At 46.7% G+C, this 24954-nt stretch overlaps 1 protein-coding gene across 1 annotated transcript in view; it reads right to left on the bottom strand.

Annotated features, from left to right (window-relative positions):
* PROC (protein C, inactivator of coagulation factors Va and VIIIa) overlaps positions 1-24954 on the bottom strand; it is a 109198-nt gene that overhangs the window by 7709 nt on the left and 76535 nt on the right. The window contains exons 7-8 of the mRNA XM_082249423.1: positions 17083-17180; positions 7269-7392 (exon numbers count right to left, since the gene is read on the bottom strand). Coding sequence (XP_082105549.1) covers positions 7269-7392; positions 17083-17180 — 222 coding nt within the window. The remainder of the gene's footprint in view (positions 1-7268; positions 7393-17082; positions 17181-24954) is intronic.

Raw genomic sequence — 24954 nt, 5'->3', positions numbered from 1 at the left:
TAGGGTCAGCAAGGAGAGGATCAGTCTGTACATCAGTGAGAAATTAAGTAACAGGACAGGAGCTCTGATTCACCTCTGTTCCTCGAGGAACAGAGGCATATACCGGTCCTTTAATTTGGAGTTCCACTACTATCTGGCCACACATCTTTGATGTTGAGAGGAAAGGTTATGTGGATGATCCGGATTCGGTGTGGATATCAATGCTTGTTGTGACCCCCTATAATCAAGGGGTCATATCCTTCTGGTACGGAGTATCTATTTAGAGCACTGGGTGAAGGTGTGGAGGTGAAGGTTTAACACCACTTCTATCAAGTCTGTGCTTTAATACTGCTGCGGATTACCTTATCATCATCCTATTTTAAGCACTATAAGGACTTTTTGTACACAGTATAATTCTTTATGCTGTGAATAGCGGTCTGCCGTGTTTACAACGGCAGACCACCATTCTGTCTCCACGGGCCCCCACTAGCTGTCCCGCGAAACGATGTACAGGTACGCCCTTTCGCAGGACACAGCCCACCTTCCACAGTATAAGTACTGCGGCTGGTCGGCAAGTGGTTAAAAAACAAGCAGCAATACACAAAATGCATTGACCCACAACAATCAGAGCAGAACATATTCACTTTCAAAATAAATTTTCCCTTACCTCAGTGATTGAGGTGAAGACAAAAAAATATTATTTCACAAACAATAACCAATCATGTTTAAGGGAAATGAGAAAAAACAAAACCGGATTTTTGCTTTCTTATGATTGGATGCTTGAAAACATAACAGCTTTACTTAATTCACAAGTTAAGAGAATCTTTTCTACTCTGAAAAATGAATTTATACTTAGCATAGCGATTGAGGTAAAGATCTGCTTATTTCAGTCATCTAAGTCTCTTAACAAAAATCCTATATTTTCCTAGAACATGACTGGATATTCTTTTTAAAGTTAGTTTTTAATTAGCTTAGTGAATGAGGTGAATGTAAGTAAGTTCACTTTGCAAATAAAAATTGACAAGCGAGTATGTGCTATTCTTTTAGTAAATTAACTTCAATGCACTCTAAAGCAATTACAGGGAAAAATTGGATTTTTGGAGTAGGACTAGGCAGAACAAAAACACCTGGCCATGCCCATAGGCCCTCCTCAGCTGGAATATAACTCCCTCTCTGCTCTAGGTGATCAGTTTTGTTGCAAGCAGTATTAGAATTATGCAAACTCCATAAAGGGGTGGGTGCTGTGTCTGTCGATGAACTCAGAGAAATGGATTTTACGATAAGTCCGAAAATCACATTTTCTCTTTCGTTGATCGACAGACACATCGCTCCATAAATCATAACTAGTGGGACATCTAAAAGCAGTGCCAAAAGGAAAATGAGGGGTGGGGAAAATAAGGCTAAACATAAGAGCCTTTAACCAGGATATAGGAGCCTTAACTGGGTCACAGGAGCCCCGTCTGAAAAATAAAGTTTTAAAGAAAAAACACCCCTCAAGAGGGAACAGCCCCTCTTAATTAGCAGCCTGCAAATCTTTGCGACCAAAAGAAGCATCCGCAGATGCCAAAGTATCTACCTTACAGAGTTTTGTAAAGGTATGCATGGACGACCAAGTACCTGCCTTGCAAACTTGCGATATTGATGCCTGATGACGGAAGGCCCAGGAAGCACTCACCGCCCGAGTAGAATGCACCGTGACAGGGAAAGGTGGAACCCAATCTTTAATGGATTAGGCCTGAGTCACCATGTGTTTGATCCATCTGGAAATGGTAGCCGAAGAAGCGGCCAGCCCTTTTCTTGGTCCGTCCGTAACCACAAAAAGCAAGTCGGACTTCCGAAGGACTAGCTGCCCAATACAGCCGAATCGCACGAACCACATCCAAGGTATGCAAGGCAAATTCCTTGGGATGAGCTGGCTTGGGACACAAGGAAGGCAACATAATGTCCTCATTCAAATAGAAGTCAGAGACAACTTTGGGCAGGAATGATGGACAGGGATGAAGAACCACTTTATCCCTATGGACCACTAAATGGGGACTGAGACAGGATAATAACGCCAATTCCAATAACCTGCGGGCCGAGGTAATAGCCACCAAGAATGTCACCTTCTGGGATAAAGTAGGCAAGGGAATCTCCCGAATATTCTCAAATGGAGGTTTCCGGAAAACCGAAAGTACTAAATTTAAATCCCATGGCGGCAAAAGAGACGGTGCAGGTGAAGCCACATGTCAAACCCCCTGAATGAAGGCACGAACTAAAGAGGGTGTGCCTAGAGGTCGCTGAAATAAGATTGCCAGGGCAGACACCTGGCCCTTGATGGTACTGAAGGCCAACTTCTGGTCAACGCCCTGTTGAAGAAAGGTTAAGATATGAGCCACAGAAAAGGATTGAGGATGAGCGTCAATCGACTCACACCAAAAAATGTACACTTTTCACGTATGATGGTACATCTTGCTGGAAGACGACTTTCTCGCCTTAACCATAGTAGGGATCACTAATCCAGATATACCTCTATCCCTCTGTACCTGGCTTTCAATAGCTAAGCCATTAAAACCAGTGACTTTATAGCAGGATAGATCAGCCCTTGGGACAACTGTTCTTCTCTGAGAGGAAGCCCCCAGGGGACGTTTACTGCCACCAGGATGACTGGAAGATCCTCGCTCTTGATTCCTCGCAGTAACTGCGTAAGAAGCCTTAGCTGAGCATGATACTGGCCTTACCGTGGCCCTTGGACGCCTGTGGTGTCTGTCAGAGGACCACGTGACCTCATCACAAACTTAGCCTTACCCGACCAAGGTTGCTTGGAACCTCCCGGGGAAGATTTAAAAGATCTATTTCCCTTATTCTTCGTCCCAGAAGCACAAAATAATTTTCTATGGGCTGAGAAGGAGGGCCACCATCTCCAGCACAGCTCCTTCCCTTTCCCTGTGGAGCCGAACCTGCTAAAGGGGCTGCATATAAGACTGTGCAAACAGAACTGTCTTGAAGATGGAGCCTGTATGCAAAATGGTAGAGAGAACTATCTGTGTGACAGCAGCCGGGGAATCACGGCCTGTGGTCCCTAAAGTTTGTGCAGAGGAAGGGCCACCCTGGTCAGAAATAGAATCAGACCTAGGTAAATCAATTCTCTGGACAGGGATAGGGGTGACCTTAGGTAGTCCGCACAAGGAGACTCGGGACCTAAAAAACCTGAAAAGGACAAGCTTTGTCCCCCTTTCTGGGTACACCCAAAAGAAACATTTTGTGGATCTCCTTGATGCTCACCAAAGAAGTCCCCGGGGCCGGAAACCAGCGAAGATGTCCCTCCACTTCAATAATGGGTGAGGGCAGACCTTCATGCTGAAGGAGTCTTGTCTGCTGGTCCGGGGAAGCTAGCTTTAGGCTTACCCAACCAAGGTTGCTTGGAACCTTCCAAGGAAGATTGAAAAGATCTATTTCCCTTATTCTCTGTCCCAGAAGCACAAAATAATTTTCTATGGGCTGAGAAGGAGGGCCCCACGACTGCAGCAACACTCCTTCCCTTTCCTTGACTGTGGCAGGAAAGTACTCTTCCCCCACGTGATACCCTTAATGATGTCATCCAGGGTAGCCCCAAACAAACGATTGCCTTGAAAGGGCAGATCAATGAGAGCTTTCTTAGAGGCTTGGTCTGCAGACCAATTCTTAAGCCACAGCATGCGCCTAATCACCACAGCTGAAACAGAGAGTTTGGACAGCACAGGAGCTATATCCAAAGCTGCATCACAAATAAACTGAAGCCCATAGATCAACTGGTCTGCTAAATTAACATAAGCAGCGGGGACCTGCTCACGCCCCCAGGCCCTGGCGCAAAAGTTTGGCCCGGTCAGTTAGGGTCTGATACACCAGGGCTGAGGCAAAGACTGGCTGCAATGCCGAACCAGCCATAGTAAACATGCTGCGTGCCACAGCCTCTGCTTTCTTGTCAGCCGGGTCCTTAAAGGACGGGGATTCCTTTACTGGGATCATGGTTGCTTTATTCAACCTGGAAACAGGAGGGTCCACCACTGGTGGACTAGCCCACTTTTTTAAAAGTGACCACTCACGGGCTAATGTACAGCAAAACATTTGGGCCCACATAGGGTAATTTTGGTTGTTCCCATTACAGGAAATAAGGCACATAAGGAAACACCTTTGGAGTATGATTCGACTTGTCCGTACCAAACTACACAGCCACGTCCGTGGCTACATCACCCCTATCCTCCATTTTTAAAGTCTCACGCACTGCAGTGATAAATGTGTCTACCAGCGCTTTTTCATTCGCTGCTGCAACCATGGAGGAATCATTCTCACTATCGAATGGATCAGGGGGTTTGATATTAAATCCCCCTGGATGGGCCCCATCCACAGCGGCATCAAACTCAGAATCAGATGAGACAGTCTGAGCAGGGGAAGGCGGGGGATGCTTCCTTCCTCCTTGGCCTTTGCCCACACACCACTTCCACCCGGGACACTAAGGACTGCAGGACCACCATCAGTGCAACCATGGGAAGTTGGGGTTCCGGGGGACCTGCCACCTCCATGAGAGGGTCAGTGGGGGAGATGTGATCCTGAGGCTCCATAAGGAAAGGAAGACCTTGCAGTACAACAACGATCTTTTGGCACCACTAAAGGATCCCCTCTAGACTCAGGGCACCTATCAGCAGAGAGAGAGATAACAGGGACCCCCCAAGACCCACCCTACCAACCGGAGGAGAGCCGAGAATTCGAACCCAGCATCATCATGGATGCTATCCCTGTTCATATGTCCCGGGCCCAGGAAGAGGAACCTGAGGAAGAAGAAGAGTTTTGGCATCCCCACGAGGCTTCAGCTGTTTCCAGCATCAAACAGGCTCAGGGAAAATGGCCCCCGGGACATCATCTGGCTACACAAACATGGCCGCCACCTGGAGACCAGCCAGACTAAGGAAAAATGGCCCCCGTGACATCATCTGACCACACAAACATGGCTGACCAGCCAGGCTAAGAGAAATTGGCCATCATCAGCTACAAACACTGAAGCATGCTGCCAAGATCTTTCCTGCGCTCTTTGCAACGCTGCACCCTCTGTAAGAGGACCCCCCCTGAAGGTAGGACACACGTTTAGGGGACATTCTGCTGTGCACTCTGCACTGGTCTCTGCACTGGGACCCCCCACTGGGGAGTCTCTGCACTGAGATGGGAGTGGGGGAAGCCCAGCTCAGTAAGGGATTTAAGGATGGGAGGAGGGAACCTGCAGGCAGGTCCAACCATTCCCAGAGGTTACCCCGTGTCCACCCCAAAGAAAACCACCAAAAGGGGAGAGGGGGGACTGTATTTATCCTTCCATGGTGCGAGTAACGCTCGAGACAGAACTCCTCGCCACCAAAGTAGGGGAGCTGTTGGCCAAGGGACCGCTGCGACTCAGACCCAAGCCCGGTTGTATGCGACCCTGTGAGACATTTAACTCGCAGGCCTGCCTCTGTCTGTGAGGCTATGTCGTGGCCGACCTAGCGCATAGCTGTGGTCTGCACATGCTCGCTGGTTGGGCTGGGGGGACCAATGGATCTAGATTATCCAGCCCATCACCCAACCGGGCTGTTGATTGTAGATTTCCCAAGAGAAAACAAAAAAGATGTAATGAAGGAGAAAATTGCTAGGACCAGAGATCCCAGCCAGGAGCCTAGGTCCTTACTGCTGACTAGACAAAATAAATCTGATTACCCAGAGCAGAGAGGGGGTTATATACCAGCTAAGGACAGTCCGTGGGCGTAGCCAGGTGTTTTTTGTTCTGCCTAGTCCTACACCTGGAGGAGGCAATATAACCCATTACTGTAGTTATGATTTATGGAGCGATGTGTCCGTCGATGAACGAAAGGGAAAACTTTTTTTTTTCTCTTTTTATTATTTAAAGAAAGGCATAGTTTGACAAACCCAACCTTGAATCAAGACACCTCAAAAGCAGCTGAGTGAAATATTTGTAAATAAACACAAACAACTGTTAGGCCGGCCATACATGGTTCCAATCTTAGTTCAGCAGAAACCAGCCGAGATTCGAATTGTTAATGGGCAGGCTGAATGTACCATGTTTATCGATCAACCAATCAATTTGGGTTCAACAAACCTCTTGTGATTTTTGCTAGCCGCTAGTGATAATTACTGTCTTCTCCTGGCGGGGTTTGCTTCCCCCACTGGCCCTCACCACCTCCCCCGCCGGGAGAAGACAATTGTTGATTCCCCTGTCAGCACTGCCCTTGTTGATGGGGGAATCGTGTGACTTTCTTTCCTGCAACCCGTGGTGTATGGCCTCCATTACAATAGTATTGTGAAGGCCAGCGTCCTCTCGTTTGATATACAGAACACAATGCAAGGGAATTGAACAAAAGTAAAGAATAAGACTCGCAGCCAAATATGTGTAAAAGACCTCTAAGGCCTGCTGCCAACCAGAGTCTGTTTCCCAATGCCTTCTAATTTTTTGAATGGATTGAATCAAAAGAAGGGGTGAAGACGGAAGAGAAAAAAAGGGGGGGGATGGGGCGAGAGGGGAAATGTGTTGAGGGGAGGGACAAATCAGCAGAGGCCTAACCAAGGCGTGTGGTATTGGTACCATGGCCGCTGATAGGGGGGGACCACCAGCCCTCTTGTAGGGGGCCCGAGCACACAGGGGGGCCCACACAGAGAGGGGGATTAGTGATGGACAACAAATACAGAAATCTTCCTCCAGCACCTGAATCTGATCTGTCCCTCTCACTGCTATCAGCTTTTATCTGTTGAGAAAGAGACAGTTGTCCCTCACTAATCCCCCTCCCTTTTGTGCCCCCCCCCCCCCCCCACCAGCACTTATCTCTGCTCAGGAGTTTATTTGTAAATTGTAACTTTGTTGCTCTCTCTCTCTGTCTCTCTGATCACTGAGCTCCAACTTGCCCAGACTGTATATTTTTTTTAGATTTAGCAGGAATTATGCGAGTTATGTTATATTTGTGTCTGCTAATAGTGATTTTGTTGTAATTTTAGCTAAATATATCTTTAATATTTTCTTGGGGGGGGCCCTGCCAGGTAGTCTGTACGGGGCCCTGCAATTTCTAACAGAAGGAACAATAACACTCCAGTATCTAGCCAGCGAGGTAAAATCTTCTAAAGCATTTCTTCTGTCTGTCAAATTGGTCTAAACAGAGGCTGTTCTAATAAAAATTAGTTTTAGGAGGGTAAGTTAAATTTCTACAGGGTGTCATCAGATCAAAGCTGCCATGTTGCCATAATTCTTAGACAAGTATTAAGCAAAACACAAATAAGTAGTATAAACAGGTACATACCGAGCCGTACATAGTACTTTGCATTATTTTGAGCCTGTTTGAAGCAATGTGCTGCAGTGAGGACCCAGAATGGGTGAATAAGAACTCCGCCACAGAAAAACTTTTTAGCATGGACAAGTAACGCCTGAAATCACAAGAAAAGGCAGACAGTGGTTCTTAGTTGCAAATTTCAACCGTAGTGCTAAATCAATGTAGATGTTAGCACAAACTCCCTGTTAAAGAAAATAAGAAGCATCACTATCAATGTACCAATGCATACATCTAGAGCTGCACAATTAATCATTAAAAAAATTGCAATCTCGATTCAACCCTCCCCTCTCTTATAATAAATGCCGGGGACCACTGTATGTGTTTTCTAAAAAATCCGCCGATAAATACCTTATTTTATAGCAGCGATGGACAGTCACGTGACCGGCTGTCTCTCTCCTCTCCAGGTCTGACAGGAAAGCGGGCGGGGCTGAGAATCCCCAGCTGGCCTCAGCCGGGAGGAGGAGAGAGATGACCAGTCACGTGACCACCGAGCGGCGCAACAAAATAAGGTATTTGTCGGTGGATTTTTTAGAAAACACATACAGTGGGGCACAGCATTTATTATAACAGGGGACTTTAGTAACAACAAGTAGTTATGATACCAGCAGAATTGGGGTGGTGGGGGGGTGGGGCAACTGGTACGAGCTAGGGAGGGAGGGGGGAGCAGGACACAGGAGCAGAGCGGAGAGCAGAGCTACGGATGACGGAGGCACGTACACTGACCACACAGGGCTCAGCGGCCATGATATACTGTGGTCAGTTTACAGACTGTACAATAAAAAAGTTGTGAAGATTGCAGAATGTCAAAGGTCAAAAAATAAAAAATTGTGAAGATTGCAGGATGTACACATGCACATGCACAGCTCCGTTTGTGTGCTGGGATGACTGCACTTCTATCCATGCATGGAAGTGATGTCATCCCCCACTGGCCAATCAAGGTGGCTGAAGACTGGCAGCAGGAAGAATCCAGGGAGAAGATGCTGGTGAAGGGAATGGACTTTGCGTGCTTTGGACCATTGGAACTTATGTAAGCATTTTTACCTTTTGTTCTGCTTTAAATCTGTCTGCATTATTTACACACTTTGTTCTCTTTCACCATGCTTTTGAACCTTTAGCATTAGAGATGAAGCATCTAATGAACTATCAGTCTGACACTGGTAGAGTTGCTATCTTTTCTGGAAAATATGCCAGCCTTACCATATTTTTAAGTATTATTTTCCTAATAATATTGCCAGCAAGTCATATTTTTGTCAGTTTACAGAGGGGAGGGTATAGCTAGGCAGGATCAGCCAGGTATTCCCAGTGTTTCAGGGGACCAAATGACACAGCATAAGCACAGTGCTGTATTTAATGCTTTAACAACTTCTGGATTGGAAGATTTTCCCCCTTAATGAACAGGCCATTTTTTTGCGATTCGGCACTGATTAACGGACAATTGCACGGTCGTGCGACACTGTGCCTAAATAAAAATTATGCCTTTTTTTCCCCCACAAATAGAGCTTTCTTTTGGTGGTATTTGATCACCTGTGTGATTTTTATTTTTTGTGCTATAAACAAAAAAAACGCAAAAATTCTGAAAAAAAAACAATATTTTTCATTTTCTGCTATATAACATTCCCAAAAAAAAAAATCAAAATTTTCCATCCTTTTAGGCCAATTTGTATTCTGCTACATATTTTTGGTAAAAAAAATCCCAATAAGCGTATTTTGATTGGTTTGCGCAAAAGTTATCGCGTCTACAAACTAGGGAAAAGATTTATGTAATTTTTATAAATATATATATGCCAGCAGAGGTGACAGCCACCAGAAAGGCAACTTTTTGGGACAACACAGGCAGAGGTATTTCTCTGATGTTCTCAAAGGGAGGCCGTTGCAAAATTCCTTCCTCGGGGGAGCCAAATGACGCACCGCTTGAATAAGGGTTCAAATCAAGGAATTAGTTGCCAAGGGACGCTGGAAGAAAATGTCTAAGGCCGACAACTGACTTTTTATCATGGCCAACGCCAAGCGCCAATCCACACCTTCCTGCGGGAAGGCCAAAATCCTCACCACCGAGAAGGAGCGTGTATGAAACCCTTGCGATTCACACCATGCAATATACGCCTTCCAGGTACAATAGTAAATCTTCCTGGAGGTGGCTTTCCATGCCGTCAGTAAGGTAAGAATGACAGCATTCGAGATACCCTTGTTTCTCAAAACTTGGCTTTCAACAGCCACGCCGTTAAAGCCAGAGACTCTAAAGCAGGATGGAAGATTGGCCCTTGAGACAGTAGATCGTCTCTCAGCAGAAGCTGCCAGGGAGGCTCGACGACCATCTGCACGATGTCTGTGTACCACGACCGATGCGGCCAGTCGTTCGCGGGTTCTGGCCACAAACCTTCCCACCTATTGGTTGAGACGGGACGCGAACAGATCCCTGTCCGGAGTCCCCCCACAGGGCACACAGGAGGCTAAACACCTCTGGATGCAGGGACCACTCCCCCTGGTCCAGGGACTGGCGACTCAGATAGTCCACCTGCCAGTTTTCCACACCCGGAATGTGAACAGCCGAAATCGCTGGAATGTGCGTCTCGGCCCAAGACAGGATCTCGGCCACTTCCTTGGCCGCCCAGGCACTCTTGGTGCCCCCTTGGTGATTGATGTAAGCCATTGCCGTGGCGTTGTCCGACTGAACACAAACCAGGCAACCCTATAGCCGAGTCATCTGATGGAACAAGCAGAGCTTGATTGCCCAGAGCTCCAAGATGTTTATCGGTAAGGAGGATTCCTCCACCGACCATGTCCCCTGGGCACAAAGTGCATCCAGAACTCCACCCCACACCCCAGCTCGACAGGCTGGCATCCGTGGTCATCACCGTCCACAGTAGAGGCCGAAAAGATTTGCCATGTGTCAGAGCTGGTGACAGGAGCCACCGCGAAATGTTCGTCCTTGTGAGGTGGCTCAGAGATATCCTCCTGTCCAACGACTGAGGTTTTCTGTCCCACCTGGCAAGAATCTCTGCTTGCAGAGTTCTCTTGTGAAACTGAGCGAACGGGATGGCTTCGAAGGCCGAAACCATCAGACCCAGAGACCGCATGCAGGCCCGCAGCAAGGAGAGATTGTTGTCCCTGTGAGACTTGATCTCGCACGGTAAGGCCCGAAGTTTTTCCTTTGGGAGAAAAACCTTCACTTGAGCGGAGTCCAAGACCATCCCCAGGTAATTAAGGTGAACTGACGGGGTCAGAGCCGACTTCTGAAAGTTGATGGTCCACCCGAACTCCTGGAGTGTCTGAACCGTGACTGTCAGAAATACCCCCAAGAATGCACTAAGCCCCCACGCCAACCATCCATAGCAGTGTATACCACAGTGCACCTCCAGTGGGGGCAGGGAGGTAGGGGCCACACAAAATGGCTAGGAGGAGGGATACCACAGAGACCACCTTTTCCTGCCATCCCCCAGGAGTGGGCCCACATAACACCCCACAGACAACTGTCCCAGGGACACGGGGGTAGCATCACTCACCATTCCACGGTTAGTGAGCTCCGCTCCAATACGGAACACCTCCCACCCTGAGTGGGGGTGCCATCAGCCAGGAAGGGATGCTAGCAACACACGGGCGTTCCGAAGTTGAGACATCCCAGGGAAGATGGATCTCCACAGGCTCGTCCCCGTCCTCATGGGCACTGTCATTGCGAGGCCTGGGCGCACCAATGACCTGCGACGCTCATTGGCAGGCTGGGACTCCATAAGGATCTAGATTATCCAGTGCGAGGCCCAGCTCTGCTGTCGCTTGTAGTTCTCCAGGGATCCCCCTGACTAACTAGCGATAGTGAGTGAAAGAGAAATAAAAGACTATTTTCAAAGAAAAAAATTGTTTTTTAAAATAAAAAAACAAAAGAACTGAGACATAAGTCCCAGCTGGTAAGACCTAGACCTACTCCTGACGCTATGCAGCACTAAACTGGAGAACAGTGCTCACTGTGTCAGGATAATGGCTGAGGGAAGGCCCCTAGAGGTGTGTCTCAGTGTGAAGTTTTTTTATTAACCTTTCTCTGCCTAGCTTACTCCTGCAGAGGGCGCCATTACCCACTCGTAAAGGTATACCGAACAGGCTGCGACTGTCAGAGAACGTAGGAGATATATATATATATATATATATATATATATATATACACAGTGCCTTGCGAAAGTATTCGGCCCCCTTGAACTTTGCAACATTTTGCCACATTTCAGGCTTCAAACATAAAGATATAAAACTGTAATTTTTTGTGAAGAATCAACAACAAGTGGGACACAATCATGAAGTGGAACGAAATGTATTGGATATTTCAAACTTTGTTAACAAATAAAAAACTGAAAAATTGGGCGCGCAAAATTATTCAGCCCCTTTACTTTCAGTGCAGCAAACTCTCTCCAGAAGTTCAGTAAGGATCTCTGAATGATCCAATGTTGACCTAAATGACTAATGATGATAAATAGAATCCACCTGTGTATAATCAAGTCTCCGTATAAATGCACCTGCACTGTGATAGTCTCAGAGGTCCGTTTAAAGCGCAGAGAGCATCATGAAGAACAAGGAACACACCAGGCAGGTCCGAGATACTGTTGTGGAGAAGTTTAAAGCCGGATTTCCCAAGCTTTAAACATTCCAAGGAGCACTGTGCAAGCGATAATATTGAAATGGAAGGAGTATCAGACCACTGCAAATCTACGAAGACCTGGCCGTTCCTCTAAACTTTCAGCTCATACAAGGAGAAGACTGATCAGAGATGCAGCCAAGAGGCCCATGATCACTCTGGATGAACTGCAGAGATCTACAGCTGAGTTGGGAGACTCTGTCCATAGGACAACAATCAGTCGTATGCTGCACAAAACTGGCCTTTATGGAAGAGTGGCAAGAAGAAAGCCATTTCTTAAAGATATCCATAAAAAGTGTCGTTTAAAGTTTGCCACAAGCCACCTGGGAGACACACCAAACATGTGGAAGAAGGTGCTCTGGTCAGATGAAACCAAAATCAAACTTTTTGGCAACAATGCAAAACGTTATGTTTGGCGTAAAAGCAACACAGCTCATCACCCTGAACACACCATCCCCAACTGTCAAACATGGTGGTGGCAGCATCATGGTTTGGGCCTGCTTTTCTTCAGCAGGGACAGGGAAGATGGTTAAAATTGATGGGAAGATGGATGGAGGCAAATACAGGACCATTCTGGAAGAAAACCTGATGGAGTCTGCAAAAGACCTGAGACTGGGACGGAGATTTGTCTTCCAACAAGACAATGATCCAAAACATAAAGCAAAATCTACAATGGAATGGTTCACAAATAAACATATCCAGGTGTTAGAATGACCAAGTCAAAGTCCAGACCTGAATCCAATCGAGAATCTGTGGAAAGAACTGAAAACTGCTGTTCACAAATTGTTGATTCTTCACAAAATATTACAGTTTTATATCTTTATGTTTGAAGCCTGAAATGTGGCAAAAGGTCGCAAAGTTCAAGGGGGCCGAATACTTTCGCAAGGCACTGTATATATATATATATATATATATATATATATATATGTATGTATACACACACACACACACAGTATATCATAGAAGTGAGTACACCCCTCACATTTTTGTAAATATTTTATTATATCTTTTCATGTGACAACACTGAGGAAATTACACTTTTGAGGGGACAGCAAATTTACACTGCTATACAAGTAGTGAGTGTAAAGCTTGTATAGCAGTGTAAATTTGCTGTCCCCTCAAAATAATTCAACACACAGCCATTAATGTCTAAGCCGCTGCCAACAAAAGTGAGTACACCCCTAAAAGAAAATTTGGGCCCAAAGTGTCAATATTTTGTGTGGCCACCATTATTTTCCAGCATTGCCTTAACCCTGTTGGGCATGGAGTTTACCAGAGCTTCATAGGTTGTCACTGGAGTCCTCTCTCTGAAGATCTGAAAAAAAGAATTGTTGCTCTACATAAAGATAGCCTAGGCTATAAGAAGATTGCCAAGACCCTGAAACTGAGCTGCAGAATGGTGTCCAAGACTATACAGTGGTTTAACAGGACAGGTTCCACTCAGAACAGGCCTCGCCATGGTCGAAGTTGAGTGCACGTGCTCATGGTCATATCCAGAGGTTGTCGTTGGGAAGTAGACAAATGAGTGCTGCCAGCATTGCTGCAGAGGTTGAAGGGTTGGGGGATCATCCTGTCAGTGCTCAGACCATACGCTGCACACTGCATCAAACTGGTCTGCATGGCTGTCATCCCAGAAGGAAGCCTCTTCTAAAGATGATGCACAAGAAAGCCTGAAAACAGTTTGCTGAAGACAAGCAGACTAAGGGCATGGATTACTGGAACCATGTCCTGAGGTCTGATGAGACCAAGATAACGTATTTGGTTCAGATGGTGTCAAGTGTGTGTGGCGGCAACCAGGTGAGGAATACAAAGACAAGTGTGTCCTACCTACAGTCAAGCATGGTGGTGGCAGTGTCATGGTCTGGGGCTGCATGAGTGCTGACGGCACTGGGGAGCTACAGTTCATTGAGGGAACCATGAATTTGAACATATACTGTGACATACTGAAGCAGAGCATGATCCCCTCCCTTCGGAGACTGGGCAGCAGGGCAGTATTCCAACATGATAACGACCCCAAATACACCTCCAAGATGACCACTGCCTTGCTAAAGAAGCTGAGGGTAAAGGTGATGGACTGGCCAAGCATGTTTCTAGACCTAAACCCTACTTAGCATCTGTGGGTCATCCTCACAGGGAAGGTGGAAGAGCACAAGGTCTCTAACATCCACCAGCTCCGTGATGTCATCATTAAAAAGTAAAGGAGGACTCCAGTGGCAACCTGTGAAGCTTTGGTGAACTCCATGCCCAAGAGGGTTAAGGCAGTGCTGAAAAATAATGGTGGCCACACAATGGGGCCCAAATTGGACATGGATGTACTCACTTTTGTTGCCAGCAGTTTACACATTAATGTGTATTGAGATATTTTGAGGGGACAGCAAATCTACACTGTTATACAAGCTGTACACTCACTACTTTACACTGTAGCAAAGTGTCACTTCTTCAGTGTTGTCACATGAAAAGATATAATAAAAAATGGAAACAAATGTTAGGGGTGTATTTTCTTTTGTAAGACACTGTATATATATATATATATATATATATATATATATATATATATATATAATTATAATTATTTATTTATTTATTTTGAGCAGAGACCCTAGAGAATAAATTGGCGGTCGGGGCAAAATTTTATGTCATTCCGTGTTTGCGCAGCGGTCTTTCAAATGCATTTTTTGGGGAAAAAATACACAGATAGCCCAATTCTTTTGTATAATGTAAAAGATGATGTTACGCCGATAATCGTGATCTTTATTCGAAGCAAAAAAATAGTGATTCTCATTTTATCCAGAATCGTGCAGCTCTACATACATCTCAACTTTCTGAGATTAGAAAGAGGGACACTATTTAATACACAATAACTAGTCAAAGGGGCACACCCCCGTTAAGCTCCCTGGTACTCAAAAATGATTGGGTAAACTTACAAGTGATATTTTCACCATTACCTTCTGTCACTATTGCAACAATCAGTGCATTAATAGGTAGGATGGATGAAAAGTCTAGCATAGTAACATTTTTTAAAAAGGTCTATACATCAGCCCACAAAGAGGGGCAACTGAGGAGTAAAGGGGGGAAGGGGACATTCTTTCCTAATAAGAGACATTTGTGAGCTATGTTAATAAAACAGGGGATATTCCAGCAGAGGTGACATAACTAGTTTTCTAGTGATAGAACAGAGTACAGTGCAGTCAAGCCTATCCATCAAATCTGGAATTCTGATAAAGACACATCAGCCATGGGCATGTGCAGCACATTGGGGGTGTGTCCTAGGCTGACCATCTTTTATTCAGAAATATTACTAGAGATCAAGTAACAAAAAGCCAGCTTTTTCTCTTCTCCCATGTCTTCTCTTGTTCTTTCTTTTGTCTCTCTTTGGTCTTCTATGTTGGCATCCTTCCCTTAAAGCTAAACGAAGGTCAAAAAATAAAAAAATTGTGAAGATTGAAGAATGCACACTGAGCTGCACATGCACAGCTCAGTTTACATTCTGGCACACTGCCTTGGTGCTGGGATGACTGCACTTCTGTCCATGCATGGAAGTGATGTCATCCCCCACTGGCCAATCACGGGGGCCGAAGATTGGCAGCTGGAAGAAGCCTGGGAGAAGATGCTGACCGTTGGAACTTATGTAAGCGTTTTTACCTTTTCTTCTGCTTTAAATCTGTCTACACTCTTCACACACTTTGTTCTCTTTCACCATGCTTTTGAGCCTTTAGTATTAGAGATGAAGCATCAAATTAACTATCAGTCTGACACTGGTAGATTTGCTATCCTTTCTGGAAAATATACCAGCCTTAATATATTTTTAAGTATTATTTTCCTAATAATATTGCCAACAAGTCATGTTTTTACTGTCTAAGGTGGTAAAATACTGGTCAGGCACAAGAGGTTAAATGGGAAATAATGGGAGGAATTAAATGAAAAAGACTCTCAGACAAGATCAATCTTAACTGGTGCCGTTTCCCTTATAAACCAATCAGCTTCTGACTTACATTTTTGCCAGACAGCCTAGAAAATGAAAATTCTGCATGCCGGTTAAAACAAAATATAGACAAATGTGTCACCGTTCTTGCAGTGCGGCTTAACACCCCTAGATAAAAGCAACTGGTTATCAGTCCTCCCAATGGCACTGCTGAGAGGCAAAGGAAACCCAGGCAGTCTGCAGGACATGCAAGGCAGATGCCGAATATACAAAAAATTGTAATATGAAAAGCAATAAAGTGCTAGTACAAAAAAGTGTAATGTTCCTTTAAATCAACTGTGTATAAGTATAACATACTCCTACAATTGATCTGAAAAATCATCTGAAACTATCCTACAAAAAGCAATAAAGTGCTAGTGTAAAAAAATGTGTACTGTTCCTTTAAATCTAAATGTATATGACATACACCTGTAAAAGGTAAAAAAATAACAAAATATCATATGCAAAACCCAATACAGTCACGTGCTAATAGTGCAAAGTGCAATAAATTTAGGAGCACCTGTGGAGTGATTTTGTGTTGTGAAGCACTGGGCACTTTGTGAAATTGGCACCTCTTTAATAGACTTTATATTAATTTAATGATATGTTCATATGTGGATTTTGAATTTCTGCACTCTGCTTGAATCCGGGTTGAAGATTTTTAAGAGGAGTACTGAGGCAGGGTGCTGTTCTGTTTTCTCGAAGCTATGCACCCTATAGGCCCCTCCCACCAGCCATGATCTGGCTGCATTGCACAGAAATAAACAGAGACACAGGTATGGCATCACTGTGTCTAAAATACGGTATGCAATTACTAAGAAAGGTTTTAGTTAAACATTTAATGAGCATGTTGATGAGGGGGCGGTGGGAGAAACCAGGGAAGGCAAAATGCAAGGAGATTAAACTTCAGCTTTAGGGGGGCAGTGCATAATACAATGTTGGGAATGGTAAATGTATGGTAAGTGGATACAACATAATTAAGCTCTGTTGATTGAAGCAAAATGGTTTATTGTTTACTGTTTACCTTGTTGTGACATATCCACAGGGTGCAGAATAAGCCATTTTGTTTTATAGGCAATGCCAATTTTTCTGTAGAATGTAACTATTTTTACTTTTTCCATGTTGTACCAGGTCATTTTAAAATGATTCTATTGTTCACTAGTGAATGGTTTCCATTTGTTATAATAAAAATGAAGATTACAAACCTGCCATGGACTGTCTCCTTTGCGCCCTTTCTTTGCTCCCGTGAGACGGGCTGAATAGTCATAGTCAATGATTTTACTTCTGCCGCAAGGAAAATCCCCTGTAAGATATCAGACATATGTATTCTTTTCATCACAACGTGCACCTAATGTATAACATTTTTTTCCCTTCTTTATAGTTCCATCATATGTATTTCTGCTCTGATTGCTGCAGTTTAAGGAGTTATTGTGTTAGCACTGGGAAATCTGGTCTGGGACCAGGACAGGTCAAAATATCAGATTTTTTGATTCTGGTGCCTGGCAATATGAGTGTATAGCAGAAAAGGTGGTCTTAGGCCTGTTGCAGGTTGCAGTTGATTCATATTCCAAGTGCATTTTGCGTTTTTCAATACACATTTTTGATCCTTTGACGTCTATGAAACCAAAAACACAACCTGCGGGTCCCTGGCCCCTTCCATAAAATGCATAGATGTGAATGTGACCCATAGAAAACCATGTTAAATGGACTGTAGTGTGTTTCTGCAAAACTGAAAATGCACTAAAAATGCATAGGTGTGAACCAGGTCTTAAAGTATAACAAAAAAACAAAACTTTTTTATTTTTGGATAGAGTGGAGGGGGATTAGAACACCTGTCAGTTTTTTTGCTGTCTGTGCCCCCTTTAAAGCAGAGTTCCGGGCACAGAAACATTTTTTCAATTAACATACCCCCGGGACAGTCAGGGCTAGTACATTCCACAATGGCTAGCCTCTGATCTGTCCCGGTTCGCACTTACCTGCAAGAAGAAATACTCACTTATAAAATTTCTTCTACAGCGTTGCCATCTCTGTTGTGGGCAGCTGAAGCCAGCGCGATCCTCTTCTGCATCCTCTTCCGCGTCTTCTTCTCCCAGAATGCGCCTTCACTGGCCCCTCTCGTCACTTCCGGTGCGGCGCCGCATTCCTACACAGCTTCTGGGCATGCCCAGAAGCTGTTTAGCAGGGAATGCGGCGTCGCACCGGAAGTGATGAGCGGGGCCGGTGCCGTCGCATTGATTCCTGGGAGCAATGACGTTCAGCTCCCAGGAATCATTGCAAACCGGAAGTGACGGCGCGGGCCGCGGCCACAGAGGGAGGAAGTGAAAAATAGGTATTTCTTTCTACAATTACAAGGCAAGTAAAAAAAAATAATCCTAACTATCCAATTCCTTTTCAGGTGAAGCAAAGCAAGCGGATGGCCACAAAATCGATTAGGTAGATTTTGTGCCCGGAACTCCGCTTTAAGGAAATGTACCCTCTCTAATTGTCCTGTTTACCATTATCATTGAAAGTGAAAGTAAAAGAAAATCCCTAATTTTGGGTTATCCCCAGAAAAGTAATAGAGGGGAAATCTTTCAATGGGGACACTAGTTATGGTGACCTGGGGGTCCCCAAGAGATTCCCTTAATTTGCAGGAATTTCTACTCACTTCCTGTTTGCCTATGGGACAGGAAGTGAAGGTAAATATCCCCAGTGGGACAAAGACGGCAAAATAAACCTTACAGGAGGTTATAACCCTTCATTACTCTATTAAAAATTAAAAAAAAAAAAACATTTTGCCTATAGTTCTACTTTAAGTTTAAAAGTTAGACTCGGTTTAGGGGCTGTTATTATGCTGGTGGTGAACTGTGGAAGCTGCACCTAAAAAAGGCAAGCAGAGGGCAAAGGAGTAGTCACCAGTTTTGTCTATAGCACTAGTCTCCAAACTGTGGCCCTTTGCTTGCCTTTATTCAGCCCTTGGGTTACTATTGCTTCTACTGATACGTGGCACTGTTCCTCCCAATGACACCAATGATGAAATATAACCCTTTTGAGACTTTAACACCTCCCACCTCACACCTGCTTATTTGTACACATTTTACGGCAAGCACAAACATTCTGTTTTCTCTATCATCCCTTTAGGGACAAAGTTTGATAGCAAGAACTGAAACTAGCATCTGCAGCAGCAGACACATCGACCTTGTAAAAAGTATGTACACGAGACCAAGTTGCAGCTATACAAATCTGTGACACAGAAGCCTGGTAATGAAATCTCAAGAAACTCTCACTACCATAGTGTAGTGTGATATAACTGAAAAGGAGGCATTTAACCGGTTGCCGACCGCCGCACGACTATACACTGCGGCGGTCAGCCCCGGCCAGGCAGAGTGACGTATGGGTACGTCACTCGCCTGTCACTGACTTGAGAGCCAATTGCGCACCCGCCGCGGCTCATTCACTGACAAGTCAGTGTGTGTGACCAGCGGACCCGATGTCCGCCGGTCACACTACGATCGCTCCGGTGAAGGGAGAAAGGCGGAGCGGCTTATGTAAACAAGCCGCCCGTCATTCTCCCTGGTATAAAAATGAAGATCAGACGGTTCTACTATGTCCCTATACAGTTAGAATCACGCCCCTAGGACACACTTAACCCCTCCCTCTCCAATACAGTTAACCCCTTCCCTGCCAGTGTCATTTTTGCAGTAACAGTGCATATGTATAGCACTGATTACTGCAGTAATGTCACTGGTAACCCCAAAAGTGTCAAAAATGTCAGTCAAGGGTCCGATCTGTCCGCTGCAATATCGCAGTACCGAAAAGAAAATCACAGATCGCTGCCATTACGCGTTAAAAAAAAAACACCAAAAATGACAAAAATCTTTCCCTTTGTTAGTAAACGCGATAACTTTTGCGCAAACCAATCAAAATACGCTTTTTGCAATTTTTTTTTTACCAAACATATGTAGCATAAAACAAATTGGCCGAAAATGTTAAAAAATTTTGATTTTTACATTTTTTTGGGGGGGAATTTCATATTAAAAAAATGTGAAAAATATTGTTATTTTTGCAAAATTGACGCTCTTTTTTTGTTTATAGCGCATGATCAAAAAATCGCACAGGTGATCAAATACCACCAAAAGAAAGCTCTGTTTGTGGGAAAAAAAGGACGTCAAATTCGTTTAGGTACAGCGTCGCACGACCGCGCAATTGTCCGTTAAATTCACGCAGTAAAAAATCGCAAAAAAAAACCCTGGTCTTTTAGCAGCCAAATCCTCCGGGGCTTAAGTGGTTAAATCTGCAATTAAGCCTGCACAACAACTTATTGAAGCCATTCAGAAAAAAGTAGATTAGAAGACCAGAGAACCTGTTTTAGAACTTTCTGGAATGAGAAAATGAGAATCAGTCTAAAATAGGGTGACCAGACTAGGGATAGACCGATTATTGGCAAGGCTGATATATCGGGGGCTGATATGCACTTTCCCCGATATATCGGTATCGCCCCCAGAACTGGCCGATATTGCCGATATTTTTATGACGTCATTCTGCCTTATTAGGCCACCTCCCTCGCCTTGGACAGCCTCGTCTGGAGTCGGGACTAGTCTCGCTGAGTGTATCACCCACAGGGCATACACCCACAGCAGCCCAGTGCCAGCCAGCCACCCACATCCACAGGCCCTATACCAGCCAGCCAGCTAGCCACAGACACTGTACCAGTGAGCAAGCCAGTCACCCACAGGCCCTGTACCAGCTAGCCAGCCACCCACAGGCCCTGTACCTGCCAGCCACAGGCACTGTACCAGCCAGCTAGCCACCTACAGCCCTGTGTCAGTCACCCACTCCCACCCACCACAGGGTGCCAGCCAGCCACCCACCCACCACAGGGTGCCAGCCAGCCACCCACCACAGGGTGCCAGCCAGCCAGCCACCACAGGGTGCCAGCCACCCACCCACCCACCACAGGGTGCCAGCAAGCCAGCCATTAAGCATTAAACAAAAATTAACATGTTCAGTACCAGATTTGTGTCATAAATTGTCTTTATTTTTCAAAATTTTAAATGTACAAAAATAGTTTGTCTACCACTAGATGGCTCTGTTCCCAGACAGTATGGTAAAGGAAAGTTGTAATTAGATGTTAACTTCTCTTTTAGAAAAATCCCTCTTTAGTGTTGTCATGGGTATAGTTAGTGCCCAATTCCCAGTGTGGGAAAAACTCAAGTAGATGAGGCATGGGAGCCAGGCACCCCAGAGCTGCTAAGATGTATTCGCCTACACTACAGTATTGATCTAAAGGGCCCTGCTGCAGGTCTAAATCCTAGGCAAGGTATTACAGACCTGGACAGAATCCTATTATGTGATTAGTGGTGCCCAGGAATGAATGTGCCATCTGGGAGCATGCCTGGCTGGGCAGAGCTATAAAAGGGACAAGGAGAGAGACTGGTATACTAGCGGAAGTGCATTGTATTTGTAAGAAAGTCCTTTTTTTCTCAAATAATAGGGTCCCAGGCCAGGGATGCTGTGAGCAGGCCTATAGCCAGGAATATGACACATTATGGTGGAATGTAATCAAGCTACAGGTCGATAGCTGTCCTATCCAATAAGAAGCAGGGAGGGGACTTGTACAGTTTGGCACCAACACCTGCCCGGTCACAATCCCCCCTTACTCTTGTATAAAAGTATGAATCTGGGGGGCGTGGTCTGGTCATGGCCGGCTGGGGTCGTTTTTCTGCGGAGCTCCGTGTCCACTATCACCCAACCCGACTTACCTGCTCAGTGACGGCGAGATATGAGGACATCCAAGAAGCGAAAGACGAAGGGACCATCCGGGGGAGCTGGAGTGACAAGCAAACCGCGATCCTCGGGAGAAATCCAGAGCTTTTTCCCCACGTCGCAGACCTCGTCCCCAGCGGGCAATATGGCGGCGGTGGAGCAGCCGGGGCCTTCTGGCGGGAACTCCCCGGGCATCTTCTACGGACACTGTTATACGTACTCCGGCGGCCTTCCGCCCTGTATCTGCCAGTGTGACCCCCTCAGTGGGGATGGACGAGGAGTTGCGGAGTATCCTGCGGGCTTTACCCAGCACGAGTGACATTGAAGCCATAGTGAGCCGTCTGGAGGCGACCCACCGGCGTGAAGTACAACAGGTGCGTGGGGAAGTACAGCAGGTGGCTGACAGAGTGACTACGGGAGAGGAGACTTTGGCTGCTATGGACGTCCGCCTGGTGGCTCTGGAGCGGGAACAGTCGGCTCAGAGGGATGCGGCCCTGGCAATGCAATTACACATGGAGGACATGGAGGATCGCAGCCGGCGCAATAATGTCCGCATTAAAGGCCTGCCGGAAGCTACGGGCACGGAGGATTTATCCGCGTCTGTGACTGCGATCCTGGGTGACCTGCTGGGGGACTGCATGCCACCCAACATTGAATTTGATCGGATCCACCGGGCTCTGGGTCCCCGCTCCCCGGATCCTTCCCGCCCACGGGATGTGGTGTGCCGCTTCCATCGTTACTCACACCGGGAGCTGGTAATTCGGAAGGCGTGGGAGACCAATACAATTGACTTTGATGGAGCACACCTACGGATCTTGCCGGATCTTTCCCGGGCCACATTATATCGTCGGGCATTGCTGCACCCGATCCTGGACATGGTACGCAGGGAGGGTGTGACCTATCGGTGGGGCTACCCTCTGGCCTTGACTGTTCGGAAACCCAACTCCTCATTTACCCTGCACTCTACAACGGACCTACCGGCCCTCTTCGCCTTCATGGGGGTTCAACCCATACAGGTTCCGGACTGGTTGATGCTTCTTCCCCGCCCAGGGGACCGCAGGAATACCGGCATCGGCAGAAGCGGGGGTGACGCTCCTCTAGCCCCTCGTCCACAACGGGCACGCAGGCGATCCCGATCCGGGGTGCCGGAGGCTGCGAGAGAGGACTAATCGGAGACTATCTGGACCCGTGAGTATTGGGGTGCCCTATCCACAGACCCCCCGAGGTTACTCTTTTCACTGACTGTTCCAGCTGCTAGCCGCGGATGGATGGATGTTGGCGGCCTCCCCCTATCTCAACCCCCCCTGATCGGCAAGTTCCTTGATTTCCCCTGCTCTTCGGGATACCCATGCTGTACGCTACAGACTTTGCTGTGACTGGGGAATCCTGTCTGGGATATAGCAGTGCCCTGATTCGGCGAAGACTCTATACCCTGGGGGTCCCGTGCTCTGATGGAGTGTCCATCGTCCTCTCCCCTGCCCACTTCCCTCAGGTGCAGAGAATCCCTTATGGGAGGCAGCGGGGAGGGCGTCAGGGGAACTCTGGGGGTCCCCATCCCCGTTCCGGAAGCATTGAGACTTTGGTGGGGGAGATGGGGGGATCTCGAGGTGCTGATGCTGGCGATGGACAACTGTGGTCGTTCTGTGACTTTATACAAATGCTGGGAAGTCTGTATCTGACGAGACCGCCATCTATACTCCTCGGGTACAAGTGCCCCTACGGGGGGGAATTGGGGGGTGGGGGGGTTCTAGAACTGCAATGTTTACATGGTACATATGATGGGGGCTGACTAGGACTGTACATGAGGGATGGCTTTTGTTTTTCCTTATTGGGTGTAGGGGGTGGGTCTGTGGATGGGAATGGGCGCTCCATTAGTTTGGGCGAGCTCACATGTTCTGTGGTCCTGCGTAGAGATATGTGCCTTACTGCTGCGGGGGGGGGGGTCCCTTTGGCAAATGAGGGTGCGCGGTGGGGTGGTTTGTAGTCTACTGCGCACTCTGGACATATGGCGGCCGCCTGTTGAGATGTCCGGCGCTCCCCTCTGGGGGCGTCCTTGCCGGTGGGATCTCTCTCCCCCAACGCGGGTCTGGGACTTGGTGGGGACCGGGTCCTATTATGTTAACTGTTTACTGTTTGATGTTTGCAATTGATGTCGGATTGATCGGGTTCTACTGGGGGCATTCCGTTGAATGTGGTTCATTCAGGGATGTTGGGGATTCCTCACATAGGGTTTTTCTATCTCTATCTCCTTCACACTTCTAGTTTTTATATGGTTGGGTTGGGTGGGTGGCCGGGACCTGCGGCTCTAGCTGTGCCTGTTCTGCCCGTGTCCCCATTTAGGCCTGCACTTGCTTACCCTTAGGGGTCTTCGGGTGCCTGGTGGCAGTGCTGCCCCTTAGTTGGTACAGGGCGGATTCCGTGCCTACTTCTATTTCTCCCCCTCCCCCTTTTTTCCTACCTTCTCGTTTTTCCTCTTTCTCCCCCCCCCTTTTTTTTTTTTTCTCTTCTTCTCCTCCCTACCCCCCCAGACATGGATGAGCTTACGGTGGTCTCCCTCAACGCCAAGGGGCTTAATGTCCCAGAGAAGCGCAAGGTTCTTCTCAATGCTTTACACCGCAAAAGGGCGGATGTGGCATTCGTTCAGGAAACACACTTCCGGACGGACCGCTTGCAGAGATTGACAAACAGGTTCTACCCCACTTCCTTCCATTCTACGAATGCTGCTGCCAAGTCTAGGGGAGTCTCCGTCCTTATAGCTGCGCGGGTGCCCTGGTCCTGCAAGGGCTCTCTGATAGACCCCAACGGCCGCTTTGTGTTTGTAAAGGGCGTCATAGGTACGAACTTGGTGACGTTGGCGAGCATATATGCCCCCAATGAAGGGCAGGATGCGTTCCTGATCAGGGTTCTTAGAAAATTGGCGTCCTTCCAGGCGGGCCAATTGATCCTGGGGGGGGATTTTAATGTGCCCCTGTCCCCGACGGTAGACACTTCCTCCGGTGGCTCATCGGTACCCCTTGGCTCACGGAGAAGGATCCTTCAGGCCCTCCACGACGCTCAACTTGTCGATGTTTGGCGGATGCTTCACGACAATGAACGGGACTATACCTTTTTCTCTCCTCCCCATAGAGTATACTCTCGTATCGACTACTTCTTGGTCCCACACAACCAATTACATGCGATCTTAGATGCCTCGATTGACGTGGCGACTTTTTCAGACCATGCACCAATCTCGTTGGTGTATAAACTGTCAGATGGATTACAGGGGAAGACGCGTTTCTGGCGTTTGAGTGATGCCCTTCTTTCCAACGGGGAAGTGCAGGCGGATGTACTGC

The sequence above is a fragment of the Pelophylax lessonae genome (assembly GCF_965119305.1).
Source record: "Pelophylax lessonae genome assembly, chromosome: 3".
In the NCBI taxonomy this organism is placed as follows: domain Eukaryota; kingdom Metazoa; phylum Chordata; class Amphibia; order Anura; family Ranidae; genus Pelophylax; species Pelophylax lessonae.
This window is presented reverse-complemented; position numbering and strand designations above follow the sequence as displayed.